The 18,391-nt window shown below is 35.4% G+C and overlaps 1 protein-coding gene across 3 annotated transcripts in view; it reads left to right on the top strand.

The window, feature by feature from the left end:
- The window catches only part of SACS (sacsin molecular chaperone), a 62,196-nt gene that overhangs the window by 29,410 nt on the left and 14,395 nt on the right, over positions 1-18,391 (top strand). For all 3 annotated transcript variants that reach the window (XM_052812993.1, XM_052812994.1, XM_052812995.1), the window contains 6 exons: positions 1,034-1,121; positions 4,224-4,309; positions 7,988-8,099; positions 9,389-9,535; positions 10,818-12,300; positions 14,861-14,952. In XM_052812993.1, the coding sequence (XP_052668953.1) occupies positions 1,034-1,121; positions 4,224-4,309; positions 7,988-8,099; positions 9,389-9,535; positions 10,818-12,300; positions 14,861-14,952 (2,008 nt within the window). The remainder of the gene's footprint in view (positions 1-1,033; positions 1,122-4,223; positions 4,310-7,987; positions 8,100-9,388; positions 9,536-10,817; positions 12,301-14,860; positions 14,953-18,391) is intronic.

Here is an 18,391-nt window from a genome sequence, read left to right as displayed (position 1 = left end):
GGACTGTCTTCTGCGTATTAAATGTAGTTAGATTGTAAGCATCTACGTCTGTGTAAGCACCAACTTCTTTCTAGCGATTTGTTTTTACCCATTGAAGTGAGGAAGTAGTCCTGAACTTTGCTATAAACTGAGACTAATAGAATAATAAAATTTCACATAATAAAATTTTAATATAGTTTACTCTAAGTGGAAACTAATTTGAATTGGCTAAGATTCTAATTAGCACAGCGCAACTTCTAATTCTACATTTGTTACTGTGATACACAGGATGACATCATGTCATATATGACTATTTTAGCATCACATTGTATATGACTGGGACACATATAATATGAAACTAGAATTGCAACAAAACCATTATGTGCTATGGTTACTAAACAGTTTTCCCAATGGCTGCTAAGGAATTTGTTGCTTAGTTTGCCCCAGTTTCTCTGTGATGTTCCCAGCAAGTCCATAGGTCTGCATGTAGAGGTAATGGGGAGATGAGGCTGTCAGATTCTTCAGGGGTATTTCTGTGACACACTTTTGTTTCTACACATTCTGTATTACTAGCTGGTTTGAGCTGATACTGCTTAGTTTAAAACTCCATATGTACTTTTTGGAGTATGTAGACCATGTACTTTCTGTATATGTTTATTTTCTTTACGGGCATGCACCTTAGAACAGTAACTGCTTTAGTTGTGTGCTTCCAGAAGTTCCCAGAACATGGAAATTTTCAAATGTAAAAATGGGAGGCCATGGCTTGCTCTTAGTATGAGGCATTTTTTCCAACTGATTTGTTTGCGGCCATTTTTTTGGTCCTGTTACTAACAAACTGGTACTTCATCTGAGGAGTATCATTAGGCAAAGGAGACCGTCCTAGACCTCAGGAACTGAAAGTGCTGCTCAAACTGAATACTGGATGTTTCAGAGTATTTGCATACTTTTAGATAAAACCAGACTTCATAGAATAAATACGTAGGAAATGAAGCTATAGTAAACTATTTATGCTGCAGAATGTTCTGATCAAGATCTGTCTTAATTTTTGTTCCAGTTATCTGATGGTACCAAGATTGTGGATCTTCAGAAGTCTCAAAATCAGGTTTTTCTGAAGCTCCAGTCAAAAGGGTTGAAAGGAGGAGGTATGAAAAAATACTTGTCTCTGTTTATAAACTGGAAGGTCAAAGCATTTTCTAATGCAATCTGGAGTTAACTGAAATGATTCTCTTCTTTCAATGGGAAGCAATTATTTTTCTTTTAAGTCCTGGGTATACCTTCACTTGTTATTTTCATTCTGCTCCTGGAAAATTAAACTTCTCTCTGTAAGTGCTGTAGTGTTTAATTGTTACTTTGTAATTTCATGTGTAGAAATTAGAATATTGCTGTCCTTTGGAATCAATAAAACTTGCCTTGCAGTAGCGTTAATAGCTGCCTTGTCTCATATAAAATAAGCTGAATACTTGTAAGCAATTCAGATACTGAAGGGATATCTTTTCAGTAACAACTGTGTAGAAAACTTTAACGCTGGTAAAAAGCTTTTGATTTCTTCTGATTTTTTTATTTGTTTGTTTTTATTTTAATTATGTTTAGTTACATTTTTGTTACAAAAATTGCAGGTATATCTGTTTGTATGGTATCTTGAATTAGACTATGATACCTGAATACCTTCAGAAATGCTCTAATTAAAATCTGTGATGATTATGTTATTTGGTTGTTAGTGTTAATGTTCTTTTAAAAATAACTTTATTGTAAGGGAATGAAATAAATGCTAATGGGGTGGTAGGATGAAGAAGGAAACTCTTCTTTTCATGCGAATATTTTATGTGGTGTCACAAAATGTTGTATTTCTTAGCCTATGTAAGCCATGAGTGTACTGGATTATGGTTTTCTAGACACAGAGGGAAGTGAAGCGTTTGTATATTAGCTAGAAGTTCATGTTCACATTCTCTAGAACCTGCAATGGTTAGAAAACCCCTATGAAAATGACCCTGTGGTTCTATGGCATCAAATGTTTTTCTTTCTCTCATTCTTGGACTGTTTGCTCAGACAATTTTTTGCTGTATGTACGCTGTGATAGACTAAATAAAAAGAGTTTTTTTTCTTCTCTGAGCTGTTTTTTTCCCATGGAAGTGTATGGAGAAAATAGTGTAGTAGCCCTAAGAAATCTTTCATGGGAAAGAAAAACTGTTGCTGTTTTTTGTGCCTATGAATGGAATATTTGGCTGTGAGGTTTTCTTAGATATATCACTCTAAGCAGTCCATGTCTAGATAGAGCATTTAACTTTTTTTCTGGCCCACAACTCTGATGTAAGTCAATCTAAAAGATCTGAAGGCTTTAGTATCAGCCTTTTGTGTTCATTCTGGCATCTTTCAGTTCTGAGATTTTTCCTTACAGCAGATGAATCAAGGAAGGCCCTGAATTTCTAACTTCAGGAGATGCACAGTCAGTAGGGCCAAGCACATTGCTTGCTGAAGTACTCTGATCACCTATGTCACCTTTGTGTTCATTCATCAGTGGTGTCTGTCAAATAATGCGTAATCTTTTCATACGATCACAGAATAATTCATGTTGGAAGGGACATCAGGAGGTCTCTACTCCAAACTTCTGCTCAAAGCAGTGACCTCTGAGGTCAGATCAGGTTGCTCAAGGGCTGATCTGGTCATGTTTGGAAAGCCTCCAAGGATGGTGACTGCACAGGCTCTCTGGGCTCCTGTTCCAATGCTTGACTGCCCTTATTGTGGAAAAAGTTTCTCCTTCAGATTTGTGGAACCAGTTTTGTGTTAAATGTGACCAGCTCTAATACTCAAGAAAAATCAGTTCAACCTTTGATAGGATGCAGTAAGTCATGGTCTCTAGGCAGAGCGATTTTTTGACGTACCCAGAGCAGCTCTGCTCTTAGATGTAAACAGTTAGAATAATGTTTATCTTCAGTCCTATCACTTAAAAGTTACTTGTCTGTTTTTGTGGTTCCCATAGTGAAATGTGTTGTTTAAACACTTCAGCCTGCCTGCCCGAGTTAGACTTAGAGAATGTCGGTTTATTGATTTTAGATAATTTCTCCTAAGAAAAGAAACACCCTCACTTTCCTACTATTCATCAGTTCACCTTATTTTTGAAGTTTGCATATTGCATGTTGACTTTCATATACTTCTGTATACTGTAAAAATAATAACAAAAGTTATAAAATACTTTCCACACTTTCAGCTGTGAGTTGCCGTTTCTTGTTTTTTTTTTTTTTTTCACTGATGTTATTAAGTTACCTTAAATAAAGAGCAATATGAAAGTTTCATAAAAGCAACAAGATGTTTGATGTTTTTACTTGGATGTTTTCTCAGCAAATGGATCTCTCTTATCTATGCCCTTTTTTCCACACTGCTGAGGATTCTGTGGGGTTTTTTTTGTATAATGTTTTATTCCGTAATATATATAATGTGTGTATGTTTTGAAACTGTGTACTTCATAAACACACATATATGCAGAAGGGGAGAGAGAGAATATAATTACTTCATTAATAACTTTAAAAGGAATTGATGGATGGGGCATCAGTAGAGTCTGGAGTGTGTTTTTCTTGTGGGGTTTACATCATTAATATTTGTTAGAAGCACACGTTTTAGAGGTTTGGATTTAGGGAGCTGCTCTTTACTCTCAGACTGGAGTTTGAACTGAAGAGTACTGAACCTTTCATTTTGTGATAGACTCTTAGAGCAGAAGTTCATAACACTTGGTAGTACCTTTCTGAGACTCTCTTCCTTCCAGTGCTAAGCCCAGGTAACACCAAAGCTGGCACCAGGCCCAGCACATGATATGCCAGAACAGAAGTGTACACTAGAGCCAAAGCGTGCTGTGCCTGTGTGTAGCTGTCAGTAGGGATCATCACTGGCTATAAAAAAGTTAGAACCCCTGCTGCCCTAGAATAATGTCCTGCTACTTAAAATGTAGTAGTCCTTCAGAAGTTGCTACATTTGAACATGCGGTAGTTGGAGCTGGGGTGTAACTGATGCAAAGACTTAGCCCCCCAAATTTATTTCCCGCTATTTTAATTTTTTTATAAAAAGATTTATAATGTAGTATTTCTACAGTTGATTTTGGAAATACAAGATTTTACAGAATCAGGCCTTGAGTTAATTTAAAAATATTTTCTAAATTGCCATTAATTGTTTAGTGAGTATTTCTTTTTTTTTTTTAAATCTGAAATTAAGTGCCTAGTGGCATAATACACAGATTATTTTTTGTTTGTTTTTAGGTCGTTTTGGACAAACAACTCCACCACTTGTTGATTTTCTTAAGGATATTTTAAGAAGATACCCAGAAGGAGGACAGATTCTTAAGGTATACAACAAATGGTATTTTTAGCAGTCATTTAATATGCATGACATAATACCATTAGTTTGACACTTTCCAGTAAATCTTGCAGTTGTTGTACCTCATTAGATATTCATTCTAGTACAAGAGATACATGTTTTCTACTTCTGTGGACAAGACTAAGTGAGTTATGGGTTTGTGTGGTATGGGTTTTTTGGTTTTTTTGGTGTTTTTTTTTTTTGCGTTTAATGTCTCTAAGTGTGCTTGTCGTAGATGCTATTGTAATTTATAATAAAAATAGAGATAAAATGCAGATGTTATAATTAAATCAGAGACTTCATGGTGTACTTTATGTGAGTAAGCTATCTAAAATGCTTATTTTGCTTATTTCTTCATTGTTCACCTCTGCTATGCTTATGGTAAAACCACATAATAGTATATAAAATTTTTGGAAGAGATTATCTTAATATAAGATTGGTATAAGCTGGAGACTTTAATGCAAGATTTTGCTGTGGAATTTCTTGGTAGCTAAATGTATTTTTCTCAGTGAACTATGACAGTATCACAAAGTTTCATCATTAGATTAAGAATGCTTTCAAGATGGGAATCTGTGAGTGGCTTTTGGGAGACTTGCTCTGGAGTGGTAAGAATAACGAACCCATCAGTTTTGTATGGGCTGAAAATAATTTTTAGTCTAGACATTAGTTCTCATAATAAAAGAATGTCACAGGATTTTCTGAACTGAAGTTAGTGTTCTTCATGGTGTTTTATCATTGGTCCAGGAGCCTTCAAACTATGCAGCAGTAGGGCATGTTATATTGTGATGCTCCACATTTGAATGTTGAATGTTACGTGTACAAGCCTAACAGCGGAAATGACAACATTGATTTAAGCACTAAAAAATTTTTCAGTAAATAGGATGGTGAACTGGTAGAGTGGAGTTTACCTCACCTTACTTTAGACATGGCTGGAACACCTCTCCTGTGAAGAAGGGCTGAGAGAGTTGGGGTTGTTCAGCCTGGAGAAGAGAAGGCTCTGGTGAGACCTTTTTGTGGCCTTTCAACATACAAAGGGGGCTTATAAGAAAGATGGAGAGAGACTTTATACCAAGGTCTATAGTGACAGGACAAGGGGCAATGGTTTTAAACTGAAAGAGGGTGGATTTAGATTGGACATAACGAAGAAATTTTTTAGGATGAGGGTGGTGAGACGCTGGAAGAGGTTGCCTAGAGAAGTTGTGGATGCCCCATCATTGGAAATGTTCAGAGTGAGGTTGGATGGAGCTTAGAGAGCGCTGATCTAGGGAAAGATATCCCTGCCTATGGGGCGGGGTTTGATCTAGATGATCTTTAAAGGTCCCTTCCAACCCAAACCATTCTATGATTCTATGATCTGAAAAAATACAGATCATTCTAAATTCATCAAGTCCTGCAAGGGGAATGACAGGTGCCTGTAGAAGAAGATGGTTTGTCTGACTTACTGTAGCTTCCTATGCTAATGTCTGGAAGTGCCAGGTGATATTTCTTTGAATAGCATCTGGGGTGATTAGTTCATGCTTGGATGTTAAACTTCTCATCCAGAATGCTTCATCACATGGACATTAGGAGATTCATTTCCTTAGTTTATGTGAATACTTGGTTCTAACTAACGGCATTTGGTAGAGATACATGTATATATCCATCCATATATATAAACCACACAAATACAAATGGTGACAGATGATGACAGTTCTTGCTGTCTCTTGGAAGGTTTTCTTTGCAACTGTGGAATAAGAATTTGGCTATTTTTAGTGTGAATGCTTAAGATAAGCGTATCTTCAATTGTTTTGGCAAACTGCATCTTGGATATGTTCTGAGCAGTGTCTGTTCATAGGATGGGTGCTTACATTTTTACTGTTTCCCAGTACTAGTTGAATCTGTAAGATGCATTTGAATCATGAAGGGTTCAGACCACCTTAACAATTTAAACTCAAATTCATTCCAACATGAAGAAATAAGGTAATGTTCTTAGCAGTCAGATGGATAAATCTAAAAGTAGAAATGTTCCTCTTTTCCTGGCTTACAATTTAGAGTTAACAGACTGTTAGGGAGGGATTACTACTAGGAATTTTGCTGATCTGTTAAAATTGATTTCACTGTTTGGATTCTTCAAATACAATGCTGTTAACAGCTGAATGTAGCAGATGCTCTGTGTGCCACAGCATGAATGCAAGTCTCTGACTACATGGTGGTTTCCATACTTATTAATTAATATTTCTAGAGGCTTTGACTATCTTTTTGTATCTTTTTGAATGATTTCCATGATGATTCTTTTAGGAGAAAAATTGCATGGTTTTTGTAATTAAATACCTCGTGGAGATTCTTTAAAAACTTATTATTTATGCTGAACTGTGGGTATATTTCTTTCTATCTCATAGTGCTTCAAAATTACATGGAAGTGACAATATAAACAATGTATTTTGGTTACTTGTGTGATATGCCTTATAGACTGAACATACTGTCACAAAGTAAAAAATCGAGGGGTTATAATTTTGAAACCAGATATTAGATAACAATGAGCTTAATTTACTGTCAACAGTATATTGGAATGCAATCTAATCTGAAATATCTGCTGCTAGTTGATGCATTTTTTAAGTAAAGATTCAACTTGCTAGCAAGTCTTTTATTTTTATGCATAACTGAATGAAATTTGTTGTATGAATACATTGGATGTGATGTACCTACATAGCTTTTCAATTCAGCTTGAGATACTTCCTTATGCCAAACTTACATACACACGTGTGTGTATAGATATATATATATGTATGTATGAGTGTGTATCCTTGGAGCCCTGATATGCTTTGATGATTCAGTGTAAATAGAGCATTGTGTGAAGCTCTAATCCTGTAGGTATTTATAATTGTGCTTACATGTCTGCAATCTATAATGCTATTGATGTAAATGGGACTGGATAGGCATATTTTATTAATGGTAGTGTTTACAGAACTAGTTTATTGACATTTTAATTAATAGAGTTTTCCATAGCTCTCACCACTACTAATAATATTTAACAAATACTCAGTCTTAACACAAGCCTCTTTCTAGTCTATGGGCTTCATTCAACAGTTGAGCTCTGTTTGTTCATGATTTAGAGTTACTGGTCAGAACTGTTATGCAGCCCTTTGCTGAAGGGGTGTTAGAAGTGAGCACCATGGCTCTTGAACAGTTGGTTCATACTGTGAAATGTTAACTTAATCGGAATTCAGTTGATGTAAAGAAGAGTGGTGTGTATTGCCCTTTTATAACTTGTTGCCTCAGTTATCTTACAGCTGTTGTGTGGGCTTAACAGTAAACTTTGGGGTTTTTAATTTTTTTTTTTTTCTTCTACAATCTTGCATTGTTCTGAGACCTGTACAACTCTGATTTGGGATAATATAAATATAGTAGTAACAGTTTAGTAGCTTATTTCTCAACTTTATAAATGCTTGTGTGTGGTATTTGAGCTCCAAATCACATTATAGTATTCGTCTGAATATTGCTTTTATAATGATACCTATTTTCATTCAGGTAAACTGGATAAAATTATTTTGATTGAAAAGTATGAAAACAATTACACTTGAGACAATTGCTTATTATTTCTACTGTTTAAGTTGGAAAGCCATTGCTAGAATATGTACAACTTTACTGCATTATACTTTGGTTTTGTTTGGGTTTTTTGCTGCCTCAGGAACTGATACAGAATGCAGAAGATGCTGGTGCCACAGAGGTTAGGTTTTTATATGATGAAACTCAGTATGGAACAGAAACTCTATGGTCAAAGGACATGGCACAATATCAGGGTAAATACAACTTTTATTAATTTTGGCCATTAGTCTTCAATATGCATGTGGTTCTGTTTTTCTCCTTGCTGTATGGAGATGACCACCTTACTAGGTGCATATTTTGTCTATGTTCTAATGTTGGTAATTCTTTTCCAAAGCCAGTGTTTGCTACTGAAGGCCTCACACCGTCTTCTTGCGGGTTGTCAGTAGCAGCTTTCCAACTGCTTCCAGTTAATGCTGTTTGAGAAAGCCTTCATGTTCTGCTTTATTCTAAGTTACTTCTCCCAGGGTGACTGTGTGTCCTCTGGCTTATTTCCCTGGGTTGACTCAGTATCCCAAAATACGAGAGAGGATTTTTAGTAGAGCAAGTAAACCAGATTTAATAAGACCTAGGGTAAAAGAATGCTTGGGGTACTAGGCAGTAATTTTCATATTTTCTACATATTAACCTCTACCTTTTGAGAGCTATCTCCAGTTCTTAATGTAAAGATGACCCTTTACATTCCAGCAGTCTCCAGGCAGTTCTGTTTTTCTTCCCCATCTCTTACTCTCACCCTTATATCAAACTTTGCTCCATGCTGCCTGTATACTGCAAATGTAGTTATTTGTAACTTTAAGGTTTTTATATCGTCTAATATGGCTTTGTGTGATAGAGGTCTGTTATGTATTTATCAAACAAATTAGTTTGCATAATCATCCCAAAAGGCATTCAGTCGTGATTTGAAGATTTCAGTGATGGATGATCCACTACTTCTTGTTCCTAGCTTTTTTTCAGTTGTTAATCAGCCTCATTATGTCTTCTAATTTGAATTTGTCTGTCTTACTTTCTAGACACAGGTTATTGTTGTATCTTGCCATGTATTCCCTTCTGGTGGAGGTATTAATAGACTGTGATTAGTACATCTTTCAAACATCTTTTTGATAGACTGAACAGATTGAGTTTAAGCCTTGCGCCACAGGACACTTCTTTCAGAAGTTTTGTTGTTTTCTGCTTTCTGTTCAGTTTTTCAGACTCATTCTTTTAAAATGTGGACACCAGAACTAGATACCACATCAGAATATAAATCTCTTAAGTACCATATACAGAGGTAAATCCATCTCCTTGCTTCTGCTTTTGCTGCTACTCTGTACCTCCCTTTCATCACCAAGCATAATTTGATGTCAGCTTGAGTCATAGCTTCCCCATTAAATTTGCACATGCATACTTTAAAGAAATACTTTGAGTTCTGTAAGTTCATTTCCTAGAAATTTTTAACAGTAAATAGTTTTCTTCTGTCATCTTTTTAACACTTGTCTATTTATTGTAGGGCCAGCATTTTATGCATACAATGATGCAATTTTCACCCCTGAGGACTGGCATGGTATACAGGAAATAGCAAGAAGCAGGAAGAAAGATGATCCTCTGAAAGTTGGAAGATTTGGAATTGGCTTTAATTCGGTTTATCATATAACAGGTACTCTCTGTAGATATTTTAAAATGAAAATGTTGAAGTTTTAAATTGTTTAATTATTTTAGATATTCATCAAACATTTAATATTTTCTTTATAGTGCATTTTTACATTAGATCCCTGGCTAAGTTTCCTTAAGAAGCGTTCATATTTTTCTAAAACCCCATAAAGTATCATTTGGATTTTGAAGGTTTTTGGAGGAGATTTGTTTCTTCTGGTAACATCATTATGTACTTAGTCCCTTATATTGAAATGAACATTCCTTTACACTGTTATTTCAGTTATGCACTGCTGTTCATATTATAGAGGCCCATAATATAGGGTAGATATGTAAGTAGAAGAGTGAAGGTTTAGTCTAGACTGAAACTTTTATGCAGGTTCTTTGCATAATAAGCAGTGATTTTTATTTCATGCTAGAAAGGATATTCCCCAACAGAGCTATATGCACATTTACATTTCAGAGAGATAGTACATACTCTCTCACAAGCTGGTAATATTCAGTCTTGAAACCTATTATTCTGGCAGAATGTTTTACTGCTGTAGGAAGACGCATATAGCGTAAATAGTGCTTACAGTCTACATAGCTATAATAGTACACGGTAAGAGGCAAATTTTTGCTGAAATAACATTTTTAAGTTGTGAAGTGAGTTTGTAAAGACACAGGGTGTTTTTCCACAAATTTTACCGAGTAGAGCATGAATAAAAGCTTAGGTAATACATTCAGTGGTTTGATAATTCTGGGAATTTATGCTTTTAAACGTACAAGATTACTGTTTGCAAGCCTTCAAGATCTGCAGAGTATGAATGTAATAGAATAAATCTTTAGTAAATTAATTTTTTTTTTCCTGAAAATATTGGAAAGATAAAAGTATATAGTTGAAAAAAATTATACTTGCTCACTGTTTGCTAGAATTCAAATAGTTGAATGACTATTTATATATTTAATTGCAGAATAGGGGTGTGCTTGTTTCTTCCTGTCAATAAGCACTGAATTATATGTTATCAGAATCATGTAGGTTGGAAAAGACCTTTAAGATCATTGAGTCCAACTGTAAACCTAGTACTGGCAAGTCCACCACTAAACCATGTCCCTAAGCACCACATCTACATGTCTTTTAAATACCTCTAGGGGTGGTGACTCAGCCACTTCCCTGGGCATTATACTCGGTTCATCGTGGTTTTATAACGTTTGTTTTTCTTACCCTTTTAAAATTTGTTCCTTAGGACTGTATTTGAAAAATATGTTGGTTTAGGATTATTAATAGTTGTTGTTTTTTATGTATACAGATGTCCCTAGTATTTTCAGTGGTGACCAGATTGGAATGCTTGATCCCCATCGAACCCTTTTTGGACCTCATGAATCAGGCCAGTGTTGGAATCTAAAAGAAGATAGCAAGGAAATCAATGAACTTACAGACCAGTTTGCACCGTTCATTGGTGTATTTGGCAGCACTAAGGAAACCTTTAAGAATGGAAACTTCCCTGGTACCTTTTTTCGTTTCCCACTTCGTCTGCAGCCTTCCCAACTGAGCAGCAATGTTTATGACAAACCGAAGGTTTTAGAGCTGTTTGAATCCTTCAGAGCAGATGCGGACACGGTATTGCTCTTTTTGAAGAGTGTTCAGGATGTTTCATTGCATGTTAGGGAAGCTGATGGAACTGAGAGGCTGATTTTCAGAGTAACTGCTAGTGAGAACAAGGCATTGAAGCATGAAAGACCCAATTCTATCAAAATCTTAGGAGCTGCAATAAATCAGTATTGTAAGGGAGTCCCAAGCAATAGCATAACATGTGTGACATACCATGTAAATATAGTTGTAGAAGATGAGAGTGTTAAGGACGCACAGAAAACATCTTGGTTAGTATGTAATTGTGTAGGTGGTCGAGGAATGTGTACTGAACTGGATTGTTTAGCTGATGACTTGAAATTTGTTCCTACTATTGGAATAGCCATGTCTTTATCAACTAATGGGGAGGAAAAAGGAGCTGTAGCAGACTTTTCAGGAAGAGCATTTTGTTTTCTGCCTTTGCCTCCAGGTGAAGAAAGCAAAACTGGGCTCCCAGTTCATGTTAGTGGTTTCTTTGGTCTCACAGACAATAGGAGAAGTATCAAATGGCGAGAGCTGGATCAATGGAGAGATCCAGCAGCTTTGTGGAATGATCTTCTGGTGCTAAATATAGTGCCAAAGGCATATACCACCCTTATTTTGGAAGCTATCAAACGAATGGAGACTGAGAAGAATTCGGATTTTCCATTGTCAGCTGAAAGAATTTATAGGTTATGGCCTGATGAGAACAAAATCAGGGTACCCTGGAAACCAATTGTAGTACCTCTCTTTAAAGAGCTGCTCCAGCATACAGTTATTTACTCAGTGAGTAATCAATGGATAAAGGTGGAACAGGTGTACTTTTCTGAAATGGATGAGAGTTTGGAGTACACACAGTCTGTTCTCAACTACCTCCAGAATTCAGGGAAGCAGATTGCCAAGGTACCAGCAAATATTGCTAGTGCAGTGCATCTTACTATTTCTACTGCTAAAGCTGTGAAAAAAGTGACTCCTGCTGTAGTACGGCAAGTACTAAGGAAATCTGGACACAGTGGACCTGCTGAAGAAAAGCTTCATCTTTTAGAATTTGTGCTTTCTGATGGAGTCTACAGTGACCTGATTGGATTGGAGCTTTTGCCATTACAGAATGGAAATTTTATTCCTTTTTCCTCATCTGTGTCAGAACAGGATATAGTTTACATAACCTCAGAAGAATATCCCAGGTATACTTAATATTTTAAATAGTTTTATTGGTTTTTTTTTTTCAGTTTAAATGTTAAAACAGAGCTTCAGACTGTTATTTGGTTATCTGCAAACAACATGATATGCAGCAGCCTGTAATGTAAAGAAATAATGCATAGATAGAACTCAGTTTTCTGTATATATGTACATGTTTGTGTGCGTATGTCTCATTTGAAAAGTTTGACAGCTACTTGCCATTATAACTTTATAAAGAATCGTGTGATCTAGGCTTTAAGGGAATACCTCAGGATACATTTCAAGTTAGCTTTCTTCTGAAAATTATAAATAGGAGGTTTGAAACATGCATACTAGGAAGTACATTAAATTAGGTAATGTTAAGAGCTTTTATTAAACTTAAAGCTTGAGATTACTTCAGGGTTTTTTTTGGTTTTGGTTTGGTGTTTTTTTGTTTTTTTTTTTACACAACACTTACTTTCAGTGAAGGGCTTAGTACTAAACACTTGCTGGTTTCAGGAATTAAACAGATACTACTGTGGAAAAGGTGGGCTTGTCTTTTACATCTGCTCTCGCTTTGTTCTTTCCAGTCCCTCTCCGATTATTTATTTATTTTTTTTTCTTGCTCATTTCTCAGCTGTGTCAGTGTTCCAATTTGGGTCACATTTAATCAGCCAAAAACCTTGCACTGACACTGGGGAGGGGAGAGCAAAGAGCAGGATAGTTGGAATAAGTGACCTTGGGGTCACTGGGGAGAAAACATGACTACTGCTTTTTATGCCTGTACTGGATTATGCATGTATAAAAGATTTGTTAAATCTGGACCCTTCTCCAAGTAATCTCTTAAGACGTACTGCTTGAAGTCACTCAGACACGCCAGATGTCTCACCTGTAGCTGTTAGTTCTTACGAAGTGTTACCCGTACGTATGTTCACAACCACCCCTACTTCTCCTTTCCTTCGGAGTTCCGCTAATTTTCAGATCTTCAGCTTGAGCGAATGTGGCACTTGGCCTGTGCTTTGCTGCTTTTACTGCCCTATGGACTGTTTATAAGGGAAGTAGAGGTGGGTTGGAGTGTGCCAATATAGATATTATTAAGGTAAAAAGTCTTCCAAGTAAGGTCCTTACGTAAATTGTGGTTTGAATATATGTATAGACAGCACATCTTCAAGAAGGTTTGAATATATGTGTAGACAACACATCTTCAAGAAAAGCAGTTGGATGCAGGTAACTGGTCTTCCCATGTTGCTTGAGAGGAGTTTGCTTTTTTCAAGTCTGCTGCTGTTTTTTTTTGTTAGATTCTAAACCCATAATCTTTCTTGGTCTAGGCAATTCAGGTTATTTATCAGGGGATTAACACCACTCAGAGCCTGTGATTCTAGTGTCTTCTTAAAAAAATTATAATAATAAAAAAAATTTCTCTAGCATCTGTTGTGAGATGATTTATCATTTGCTATTCTTTCACTTTGTTTCATCTTCCAGAAGTTAAGCCAGTATACTAATACAGAAAACATTCCCATGATGAGACTTAACAGATTACAGCCCTGCTTCAGGCTAGTCATAAGATATTTTTTTGAAAGTTAATGATACCACTATGTCTTACTCAGTTCATGTTCTGTTGGTAATGGACTTTGGTTAGTCTTGCAAAACTGATACAAAAGTATGTTATACCAGGCATAAATCTACTTGATAGCTATGATAATACACAAGTTTGAAATAGTAATGCTTTATTTGCCTTTATTCTTGCCTACAGTAAATATTTTTAATTCTAATCTTATAAATATGATAAATGACTTATGCTAGATGTTTTAAAACACTTTCAACTTAAGTTTGGCTTGTCGTGTATTCAAATTTGGAGCCTGCTTAAAAAGCTGAAGTAAGCTCTTATGAATTTCTTTCTGTTAACACCTGTGGAAGAACAAGATTCTGTGTTGGTTTATGTATAATTAACATACCTGCTGACAGAATTAAACTGGATAGTTATTTTTGATTTCAGGAAGACCAAAGCTCTACAAAACTAAATAGTTTTAAGTGCTAACATGAAGGGAAGGAAAGGACAGGATGAGACTGACTCTTGGCTACAATAATCTTAACCACTGTCTGCAGATATCTTGAAATCCACAGATCTGTGTGAAGTTCTAGAATTACATGTTGTATGTTTTGTATGCTTTCAAACAGAATCTTTAAGAGACATAGAATAGTAGGTGCTATTTTACCTTTCTTTTTTTGTGTTAGAATACAAATAGGTGAAAATAATTTTCTAATCCCAGTTTTCCTATCAAAAGAAAACTTGCTTAGACCTGCTTTGAAAGGAAGAATAGTTGGAAAAATTAGTTTCTTACTACTCTCTGCTTCTAAATGTATGATTTTCTCATATATAAGAAAATGCCCACTGAAAGCCCTATTCTGCATATGTAAGCAATTGCTTTGTATGTGACTGTTTTACCATGATAATTACCATGCTGGTAATGTCTGTGCAGCAACATAAATCAGATGCTTTGCTAAAATGTGTTTTGGTTGTTTTTTTTTTGTTGTTGTTGTTTGGTTGGTTGGTTTTTTTTGTTGTTTTTTTTTATGGTGTGCTAGATCTCTCTTTCCTGGCCTGGAAGGAAGGTTACTTTCTGATGATCTGAAGCCTGAGGTTCTAGCTGCTTTGAAAGAAGCTGCCAAAAGCCGAGGTAATATGTCTTTTGTATTCTCATCTAGTGAAACAGATTTCTAATCGTTGAACAGACTAGTTCTAAACTGAAGTTTAAAGTAATGTCTCTTTTGAAATTGAGTTCATGTAAATAAGTTGGTCATCCAAAAAAAATATTTAAGATATGGTAGACTATATTGTTTAAATTGGAAATGACACAAATGAAAATTATAAATGAACAAAAGGGAAAAGACAAGGGAAGAAGGATGAGAATTTACAATACAAGAATAGATATTCACTTAGTAAACCATGTATTCAAGGTTCAGTAATTTTGTTCAAATAGTATTCTTCTACTTAAGACAGTCTGAATGCTATTTTGCATTTGTAGTATTTGCATATGCAATAGCTATTGTCATGGTTTTGGTATTATGGCTTATCTCTTATCTCACAATTGCAAGTGATCATATCAGTGTATTTTTTTAAAACCAGATGAAACCAGCCTAAGCATCTAGCCTCAAGCATACTGTAGATCATATAATTTCATCAAGTGTTTCCTGAGTCTTAATTTGTAGCTTATGGTTGTATCAATGTGGACCTGCTGAAATACTTTGGATCTTGATCGAAAGACCCGGTGAAGAAGTTTGCTGCATCTGTAGATAAGATGCTTCTATGTTTAACTGCCTTCACAATTAAATTTTTTTGCCTCTTTTCTACTCAGAGTTTGTCTATATTTACCTTTCCGCCCTTGCATTTCATTATGCATTTGATTGGTAAATTTGAAGTCTGAATTTCAGAAGTCTTTTCACGTAAACACAATGTGCAAATAAGTCACTCTTCAGCTTATTTTTAAATAGTATGAGTATATGGTGAGCTGTTCTTCAATGGCTAGAAAACGTGCTTTTCAGAAAAAGATTCTTTTTTTAAATTGCTCAATTCATCAGAATTCTTTTTTAGACTGAAGACATTAGAACCAGACATAGAATACTATAAATCATTGTCTTGATTTGCTTTTTGCGATACCCTTTATCATGGTCTTCACTCATTCAATCATACTCTTTATTTCTTCAGACTGTGTTCTGACCTTTTTTCCCCTTCAATCCTTTATATGTTCTCTGTTTATTCTTCCTGTTCAGTTGGAAACCTACTCCTTTCTCCAGGGTTTGATCATGGCTTCATTATCAAAAATAATAGAAAAATAAGGTAATTCTGAGGCAAGATGATAAACTTTTAAAGTATGGCAAAGCATCCGTGAAAAGATTGAAAGAATTAGGAGTGACTTACTACACAGAGTAAACAGTGTAAATATTTGAAATAATATAAATTGTGTAGAAGATATGAAATCAATGCTAGGACTTTCATTGAATATGAAGAACAGCAAGTCTGAAACTGAAACTACTATAAAGAAAAGCTTTGTTCTAAAAAGCAGAATTGTCAAAGCCTTATGAGCATATTATATGATGGGTGTTGTGTCTATTGTTGCAGTAGAATATGCTTATTTTAATACTTTTTTTTTACTGTTAATTTCCTCCAGTACTGTTTTTAATTTAGTTTCTTTTAATACAGACTAAAAACTGTTGAAAGTAGTGACTACTTTCACTGTTTGGATACACAATTTAATATACTTAATCTGGGATAGAACCATAAAGAACTACTGTTTACTCTAGTAGTAATTGCTGGGAGTTAAAAAAGACAGAAATATATATGGATCAGGATAGCCCCAGTGAGATTAGATGGATGGAAGATTATATGGAAGACAGGAATGTTAGCTTTGAAAAATGCCGGTTTCCATGATGATACTTTAAATTGACTTTTGAGATGTATTGTCCTAGACAATGTCCTTCAAGTCAAAGTCACAAAGCAGTCCAAAACCATGCTTAAATTAAAAAACAGAGCAAAACAACCAAAACAAAATACAGGTCTGACAGACTATATGCTTGAATACATCTTAAACGGAAAAAGCAGAGGTGACTAAAATGAAAAACCTCTATATATTTATAAAGCAACCACTTGCTGAGTTCTTCTAGGACATTCATTCACTTCCAGGCTTGGTCTCTGAGTTGCAACAAAGTCTATCTAGTCTTTTTTGTTCCTGGGAAGATTTTTGGTCACATTTAAGGTCCTGCTTCTGTCTCTCTTCCTCTGGCAGTTTATTTGAATGACGTTTTTCTAGGGACTTGTCTTGGTTGGTAGTATGCCTCTCATGGGTGAGAAGAACGTAATTTTGTAAACGAAGATGGCAAGTATAATTCTTCTATATCTTCTAGAAATGCTTAAGGACTTTTAAATAATCCTTTGCAAGATTGTAGAGGCCTACTTTTCATTCTACCTCCTCCTAAATTATTCTTCATTCTAAGATTTTCCATAATTGTAAAGTACAACTGCAGTACCATAAAAGTTGTATGTTGTTATAAATAGTATGTATTAGAGAGGGTTTTGGCAGGTATTGAAACCTTACCTGTCAAGAATTTTACTTACATAGCTGTAGAAATTCATAGAATCACAGAATGGTTTGGGTTGGAAGGGACCTTAAAGATCATCTAGTTCCACCCCCGCCCTGCCATGGGCAGGGACACCTTCCACTAGACCAGGTTGGTCAAAGCCCCATCCAACCTGGCCTTGAACACTTCCAGGGATGGGACATCCACAGCTTCTCTGGGCAACCTGTTCCAGTGCCTCACCACCCTCATAGTGAAGAATTGCTTCCTAATATCTCATCTAAATCTACCCTCTTTCAGTTTAAAACTGTTACCCCTTGTCATTATATCAGAGAGATTCCTGATACAGTTGCAGAAATAGAAACTTTCTTGTATTATTTCTTTGAGACGATGGGATGCAATCTTTTCTGTTGTGTTGTACAAAGACAACCAGATCTTATTTTTTTTCTCTCCTAAAATGTGTACTGTATTTTTCTAGTTAATAACTGTTTCTATATTTAGTGTATTAATGTGTAACTCACGGGATGTTTTCTAAAAATGGATTTGATTATATTTTAGCCCAACAGCTTCTCTGGGGATTTTCAGGTATGGTTATTAACTGAAGATGCACTGGTTTGGATTGAAGCTTGATATTTGTGTGAATTTGGTGATTAGCTATTCTTATTACCCCAGCTTTCTTGTAAACAAAACTTGCCAAATAGAGCTGCCAAAAGATATCTACCAAAGATAATTACGAAAAGAGTTCTAAATACACTTGAGGGGAAAGTGCATATTGATGAAGAAAACCTTGTAGTTACATTACACGGAAATGATCAATATTTTCATTGGTTTGTTTATATATTTTTAATAAATTCCCATGCAGGAAGATGTCCAGTATTTTAAGATCACATGTATAGATTTTTAAAACAGTATTTCTAAAGTTCTGTGTGCAAATAATGGGATTTAAGCTTAGCTTTTAAGTAGATTCTTATGTTGCTGGTCCACTGCTGCAAGTATTTCTCACTTTCACAAGGCTGCTGTGTTTACCTGTGTTTTCTGTTCAAT

The sequence above is a fragment of the Harpia harpyja genome, chromosome 17, assembly GCF_026419915.1.
Source record: "Harpia harpyja isolate bHarHar1 chromosome 17, bHarHar1 primary haplotype, whole genome shotgun sequence".
NCBI lineage: Eukaryota > Metazoa > Chordata > Aves > Accipitriformes > Accipitridae > Harpia > Harpia harpyja.
The sequence above is the reverse complement of the archived record's forward strand: the minus strand, read 5'-3'. Positions and strand labels throughout refer to the sequence as shown.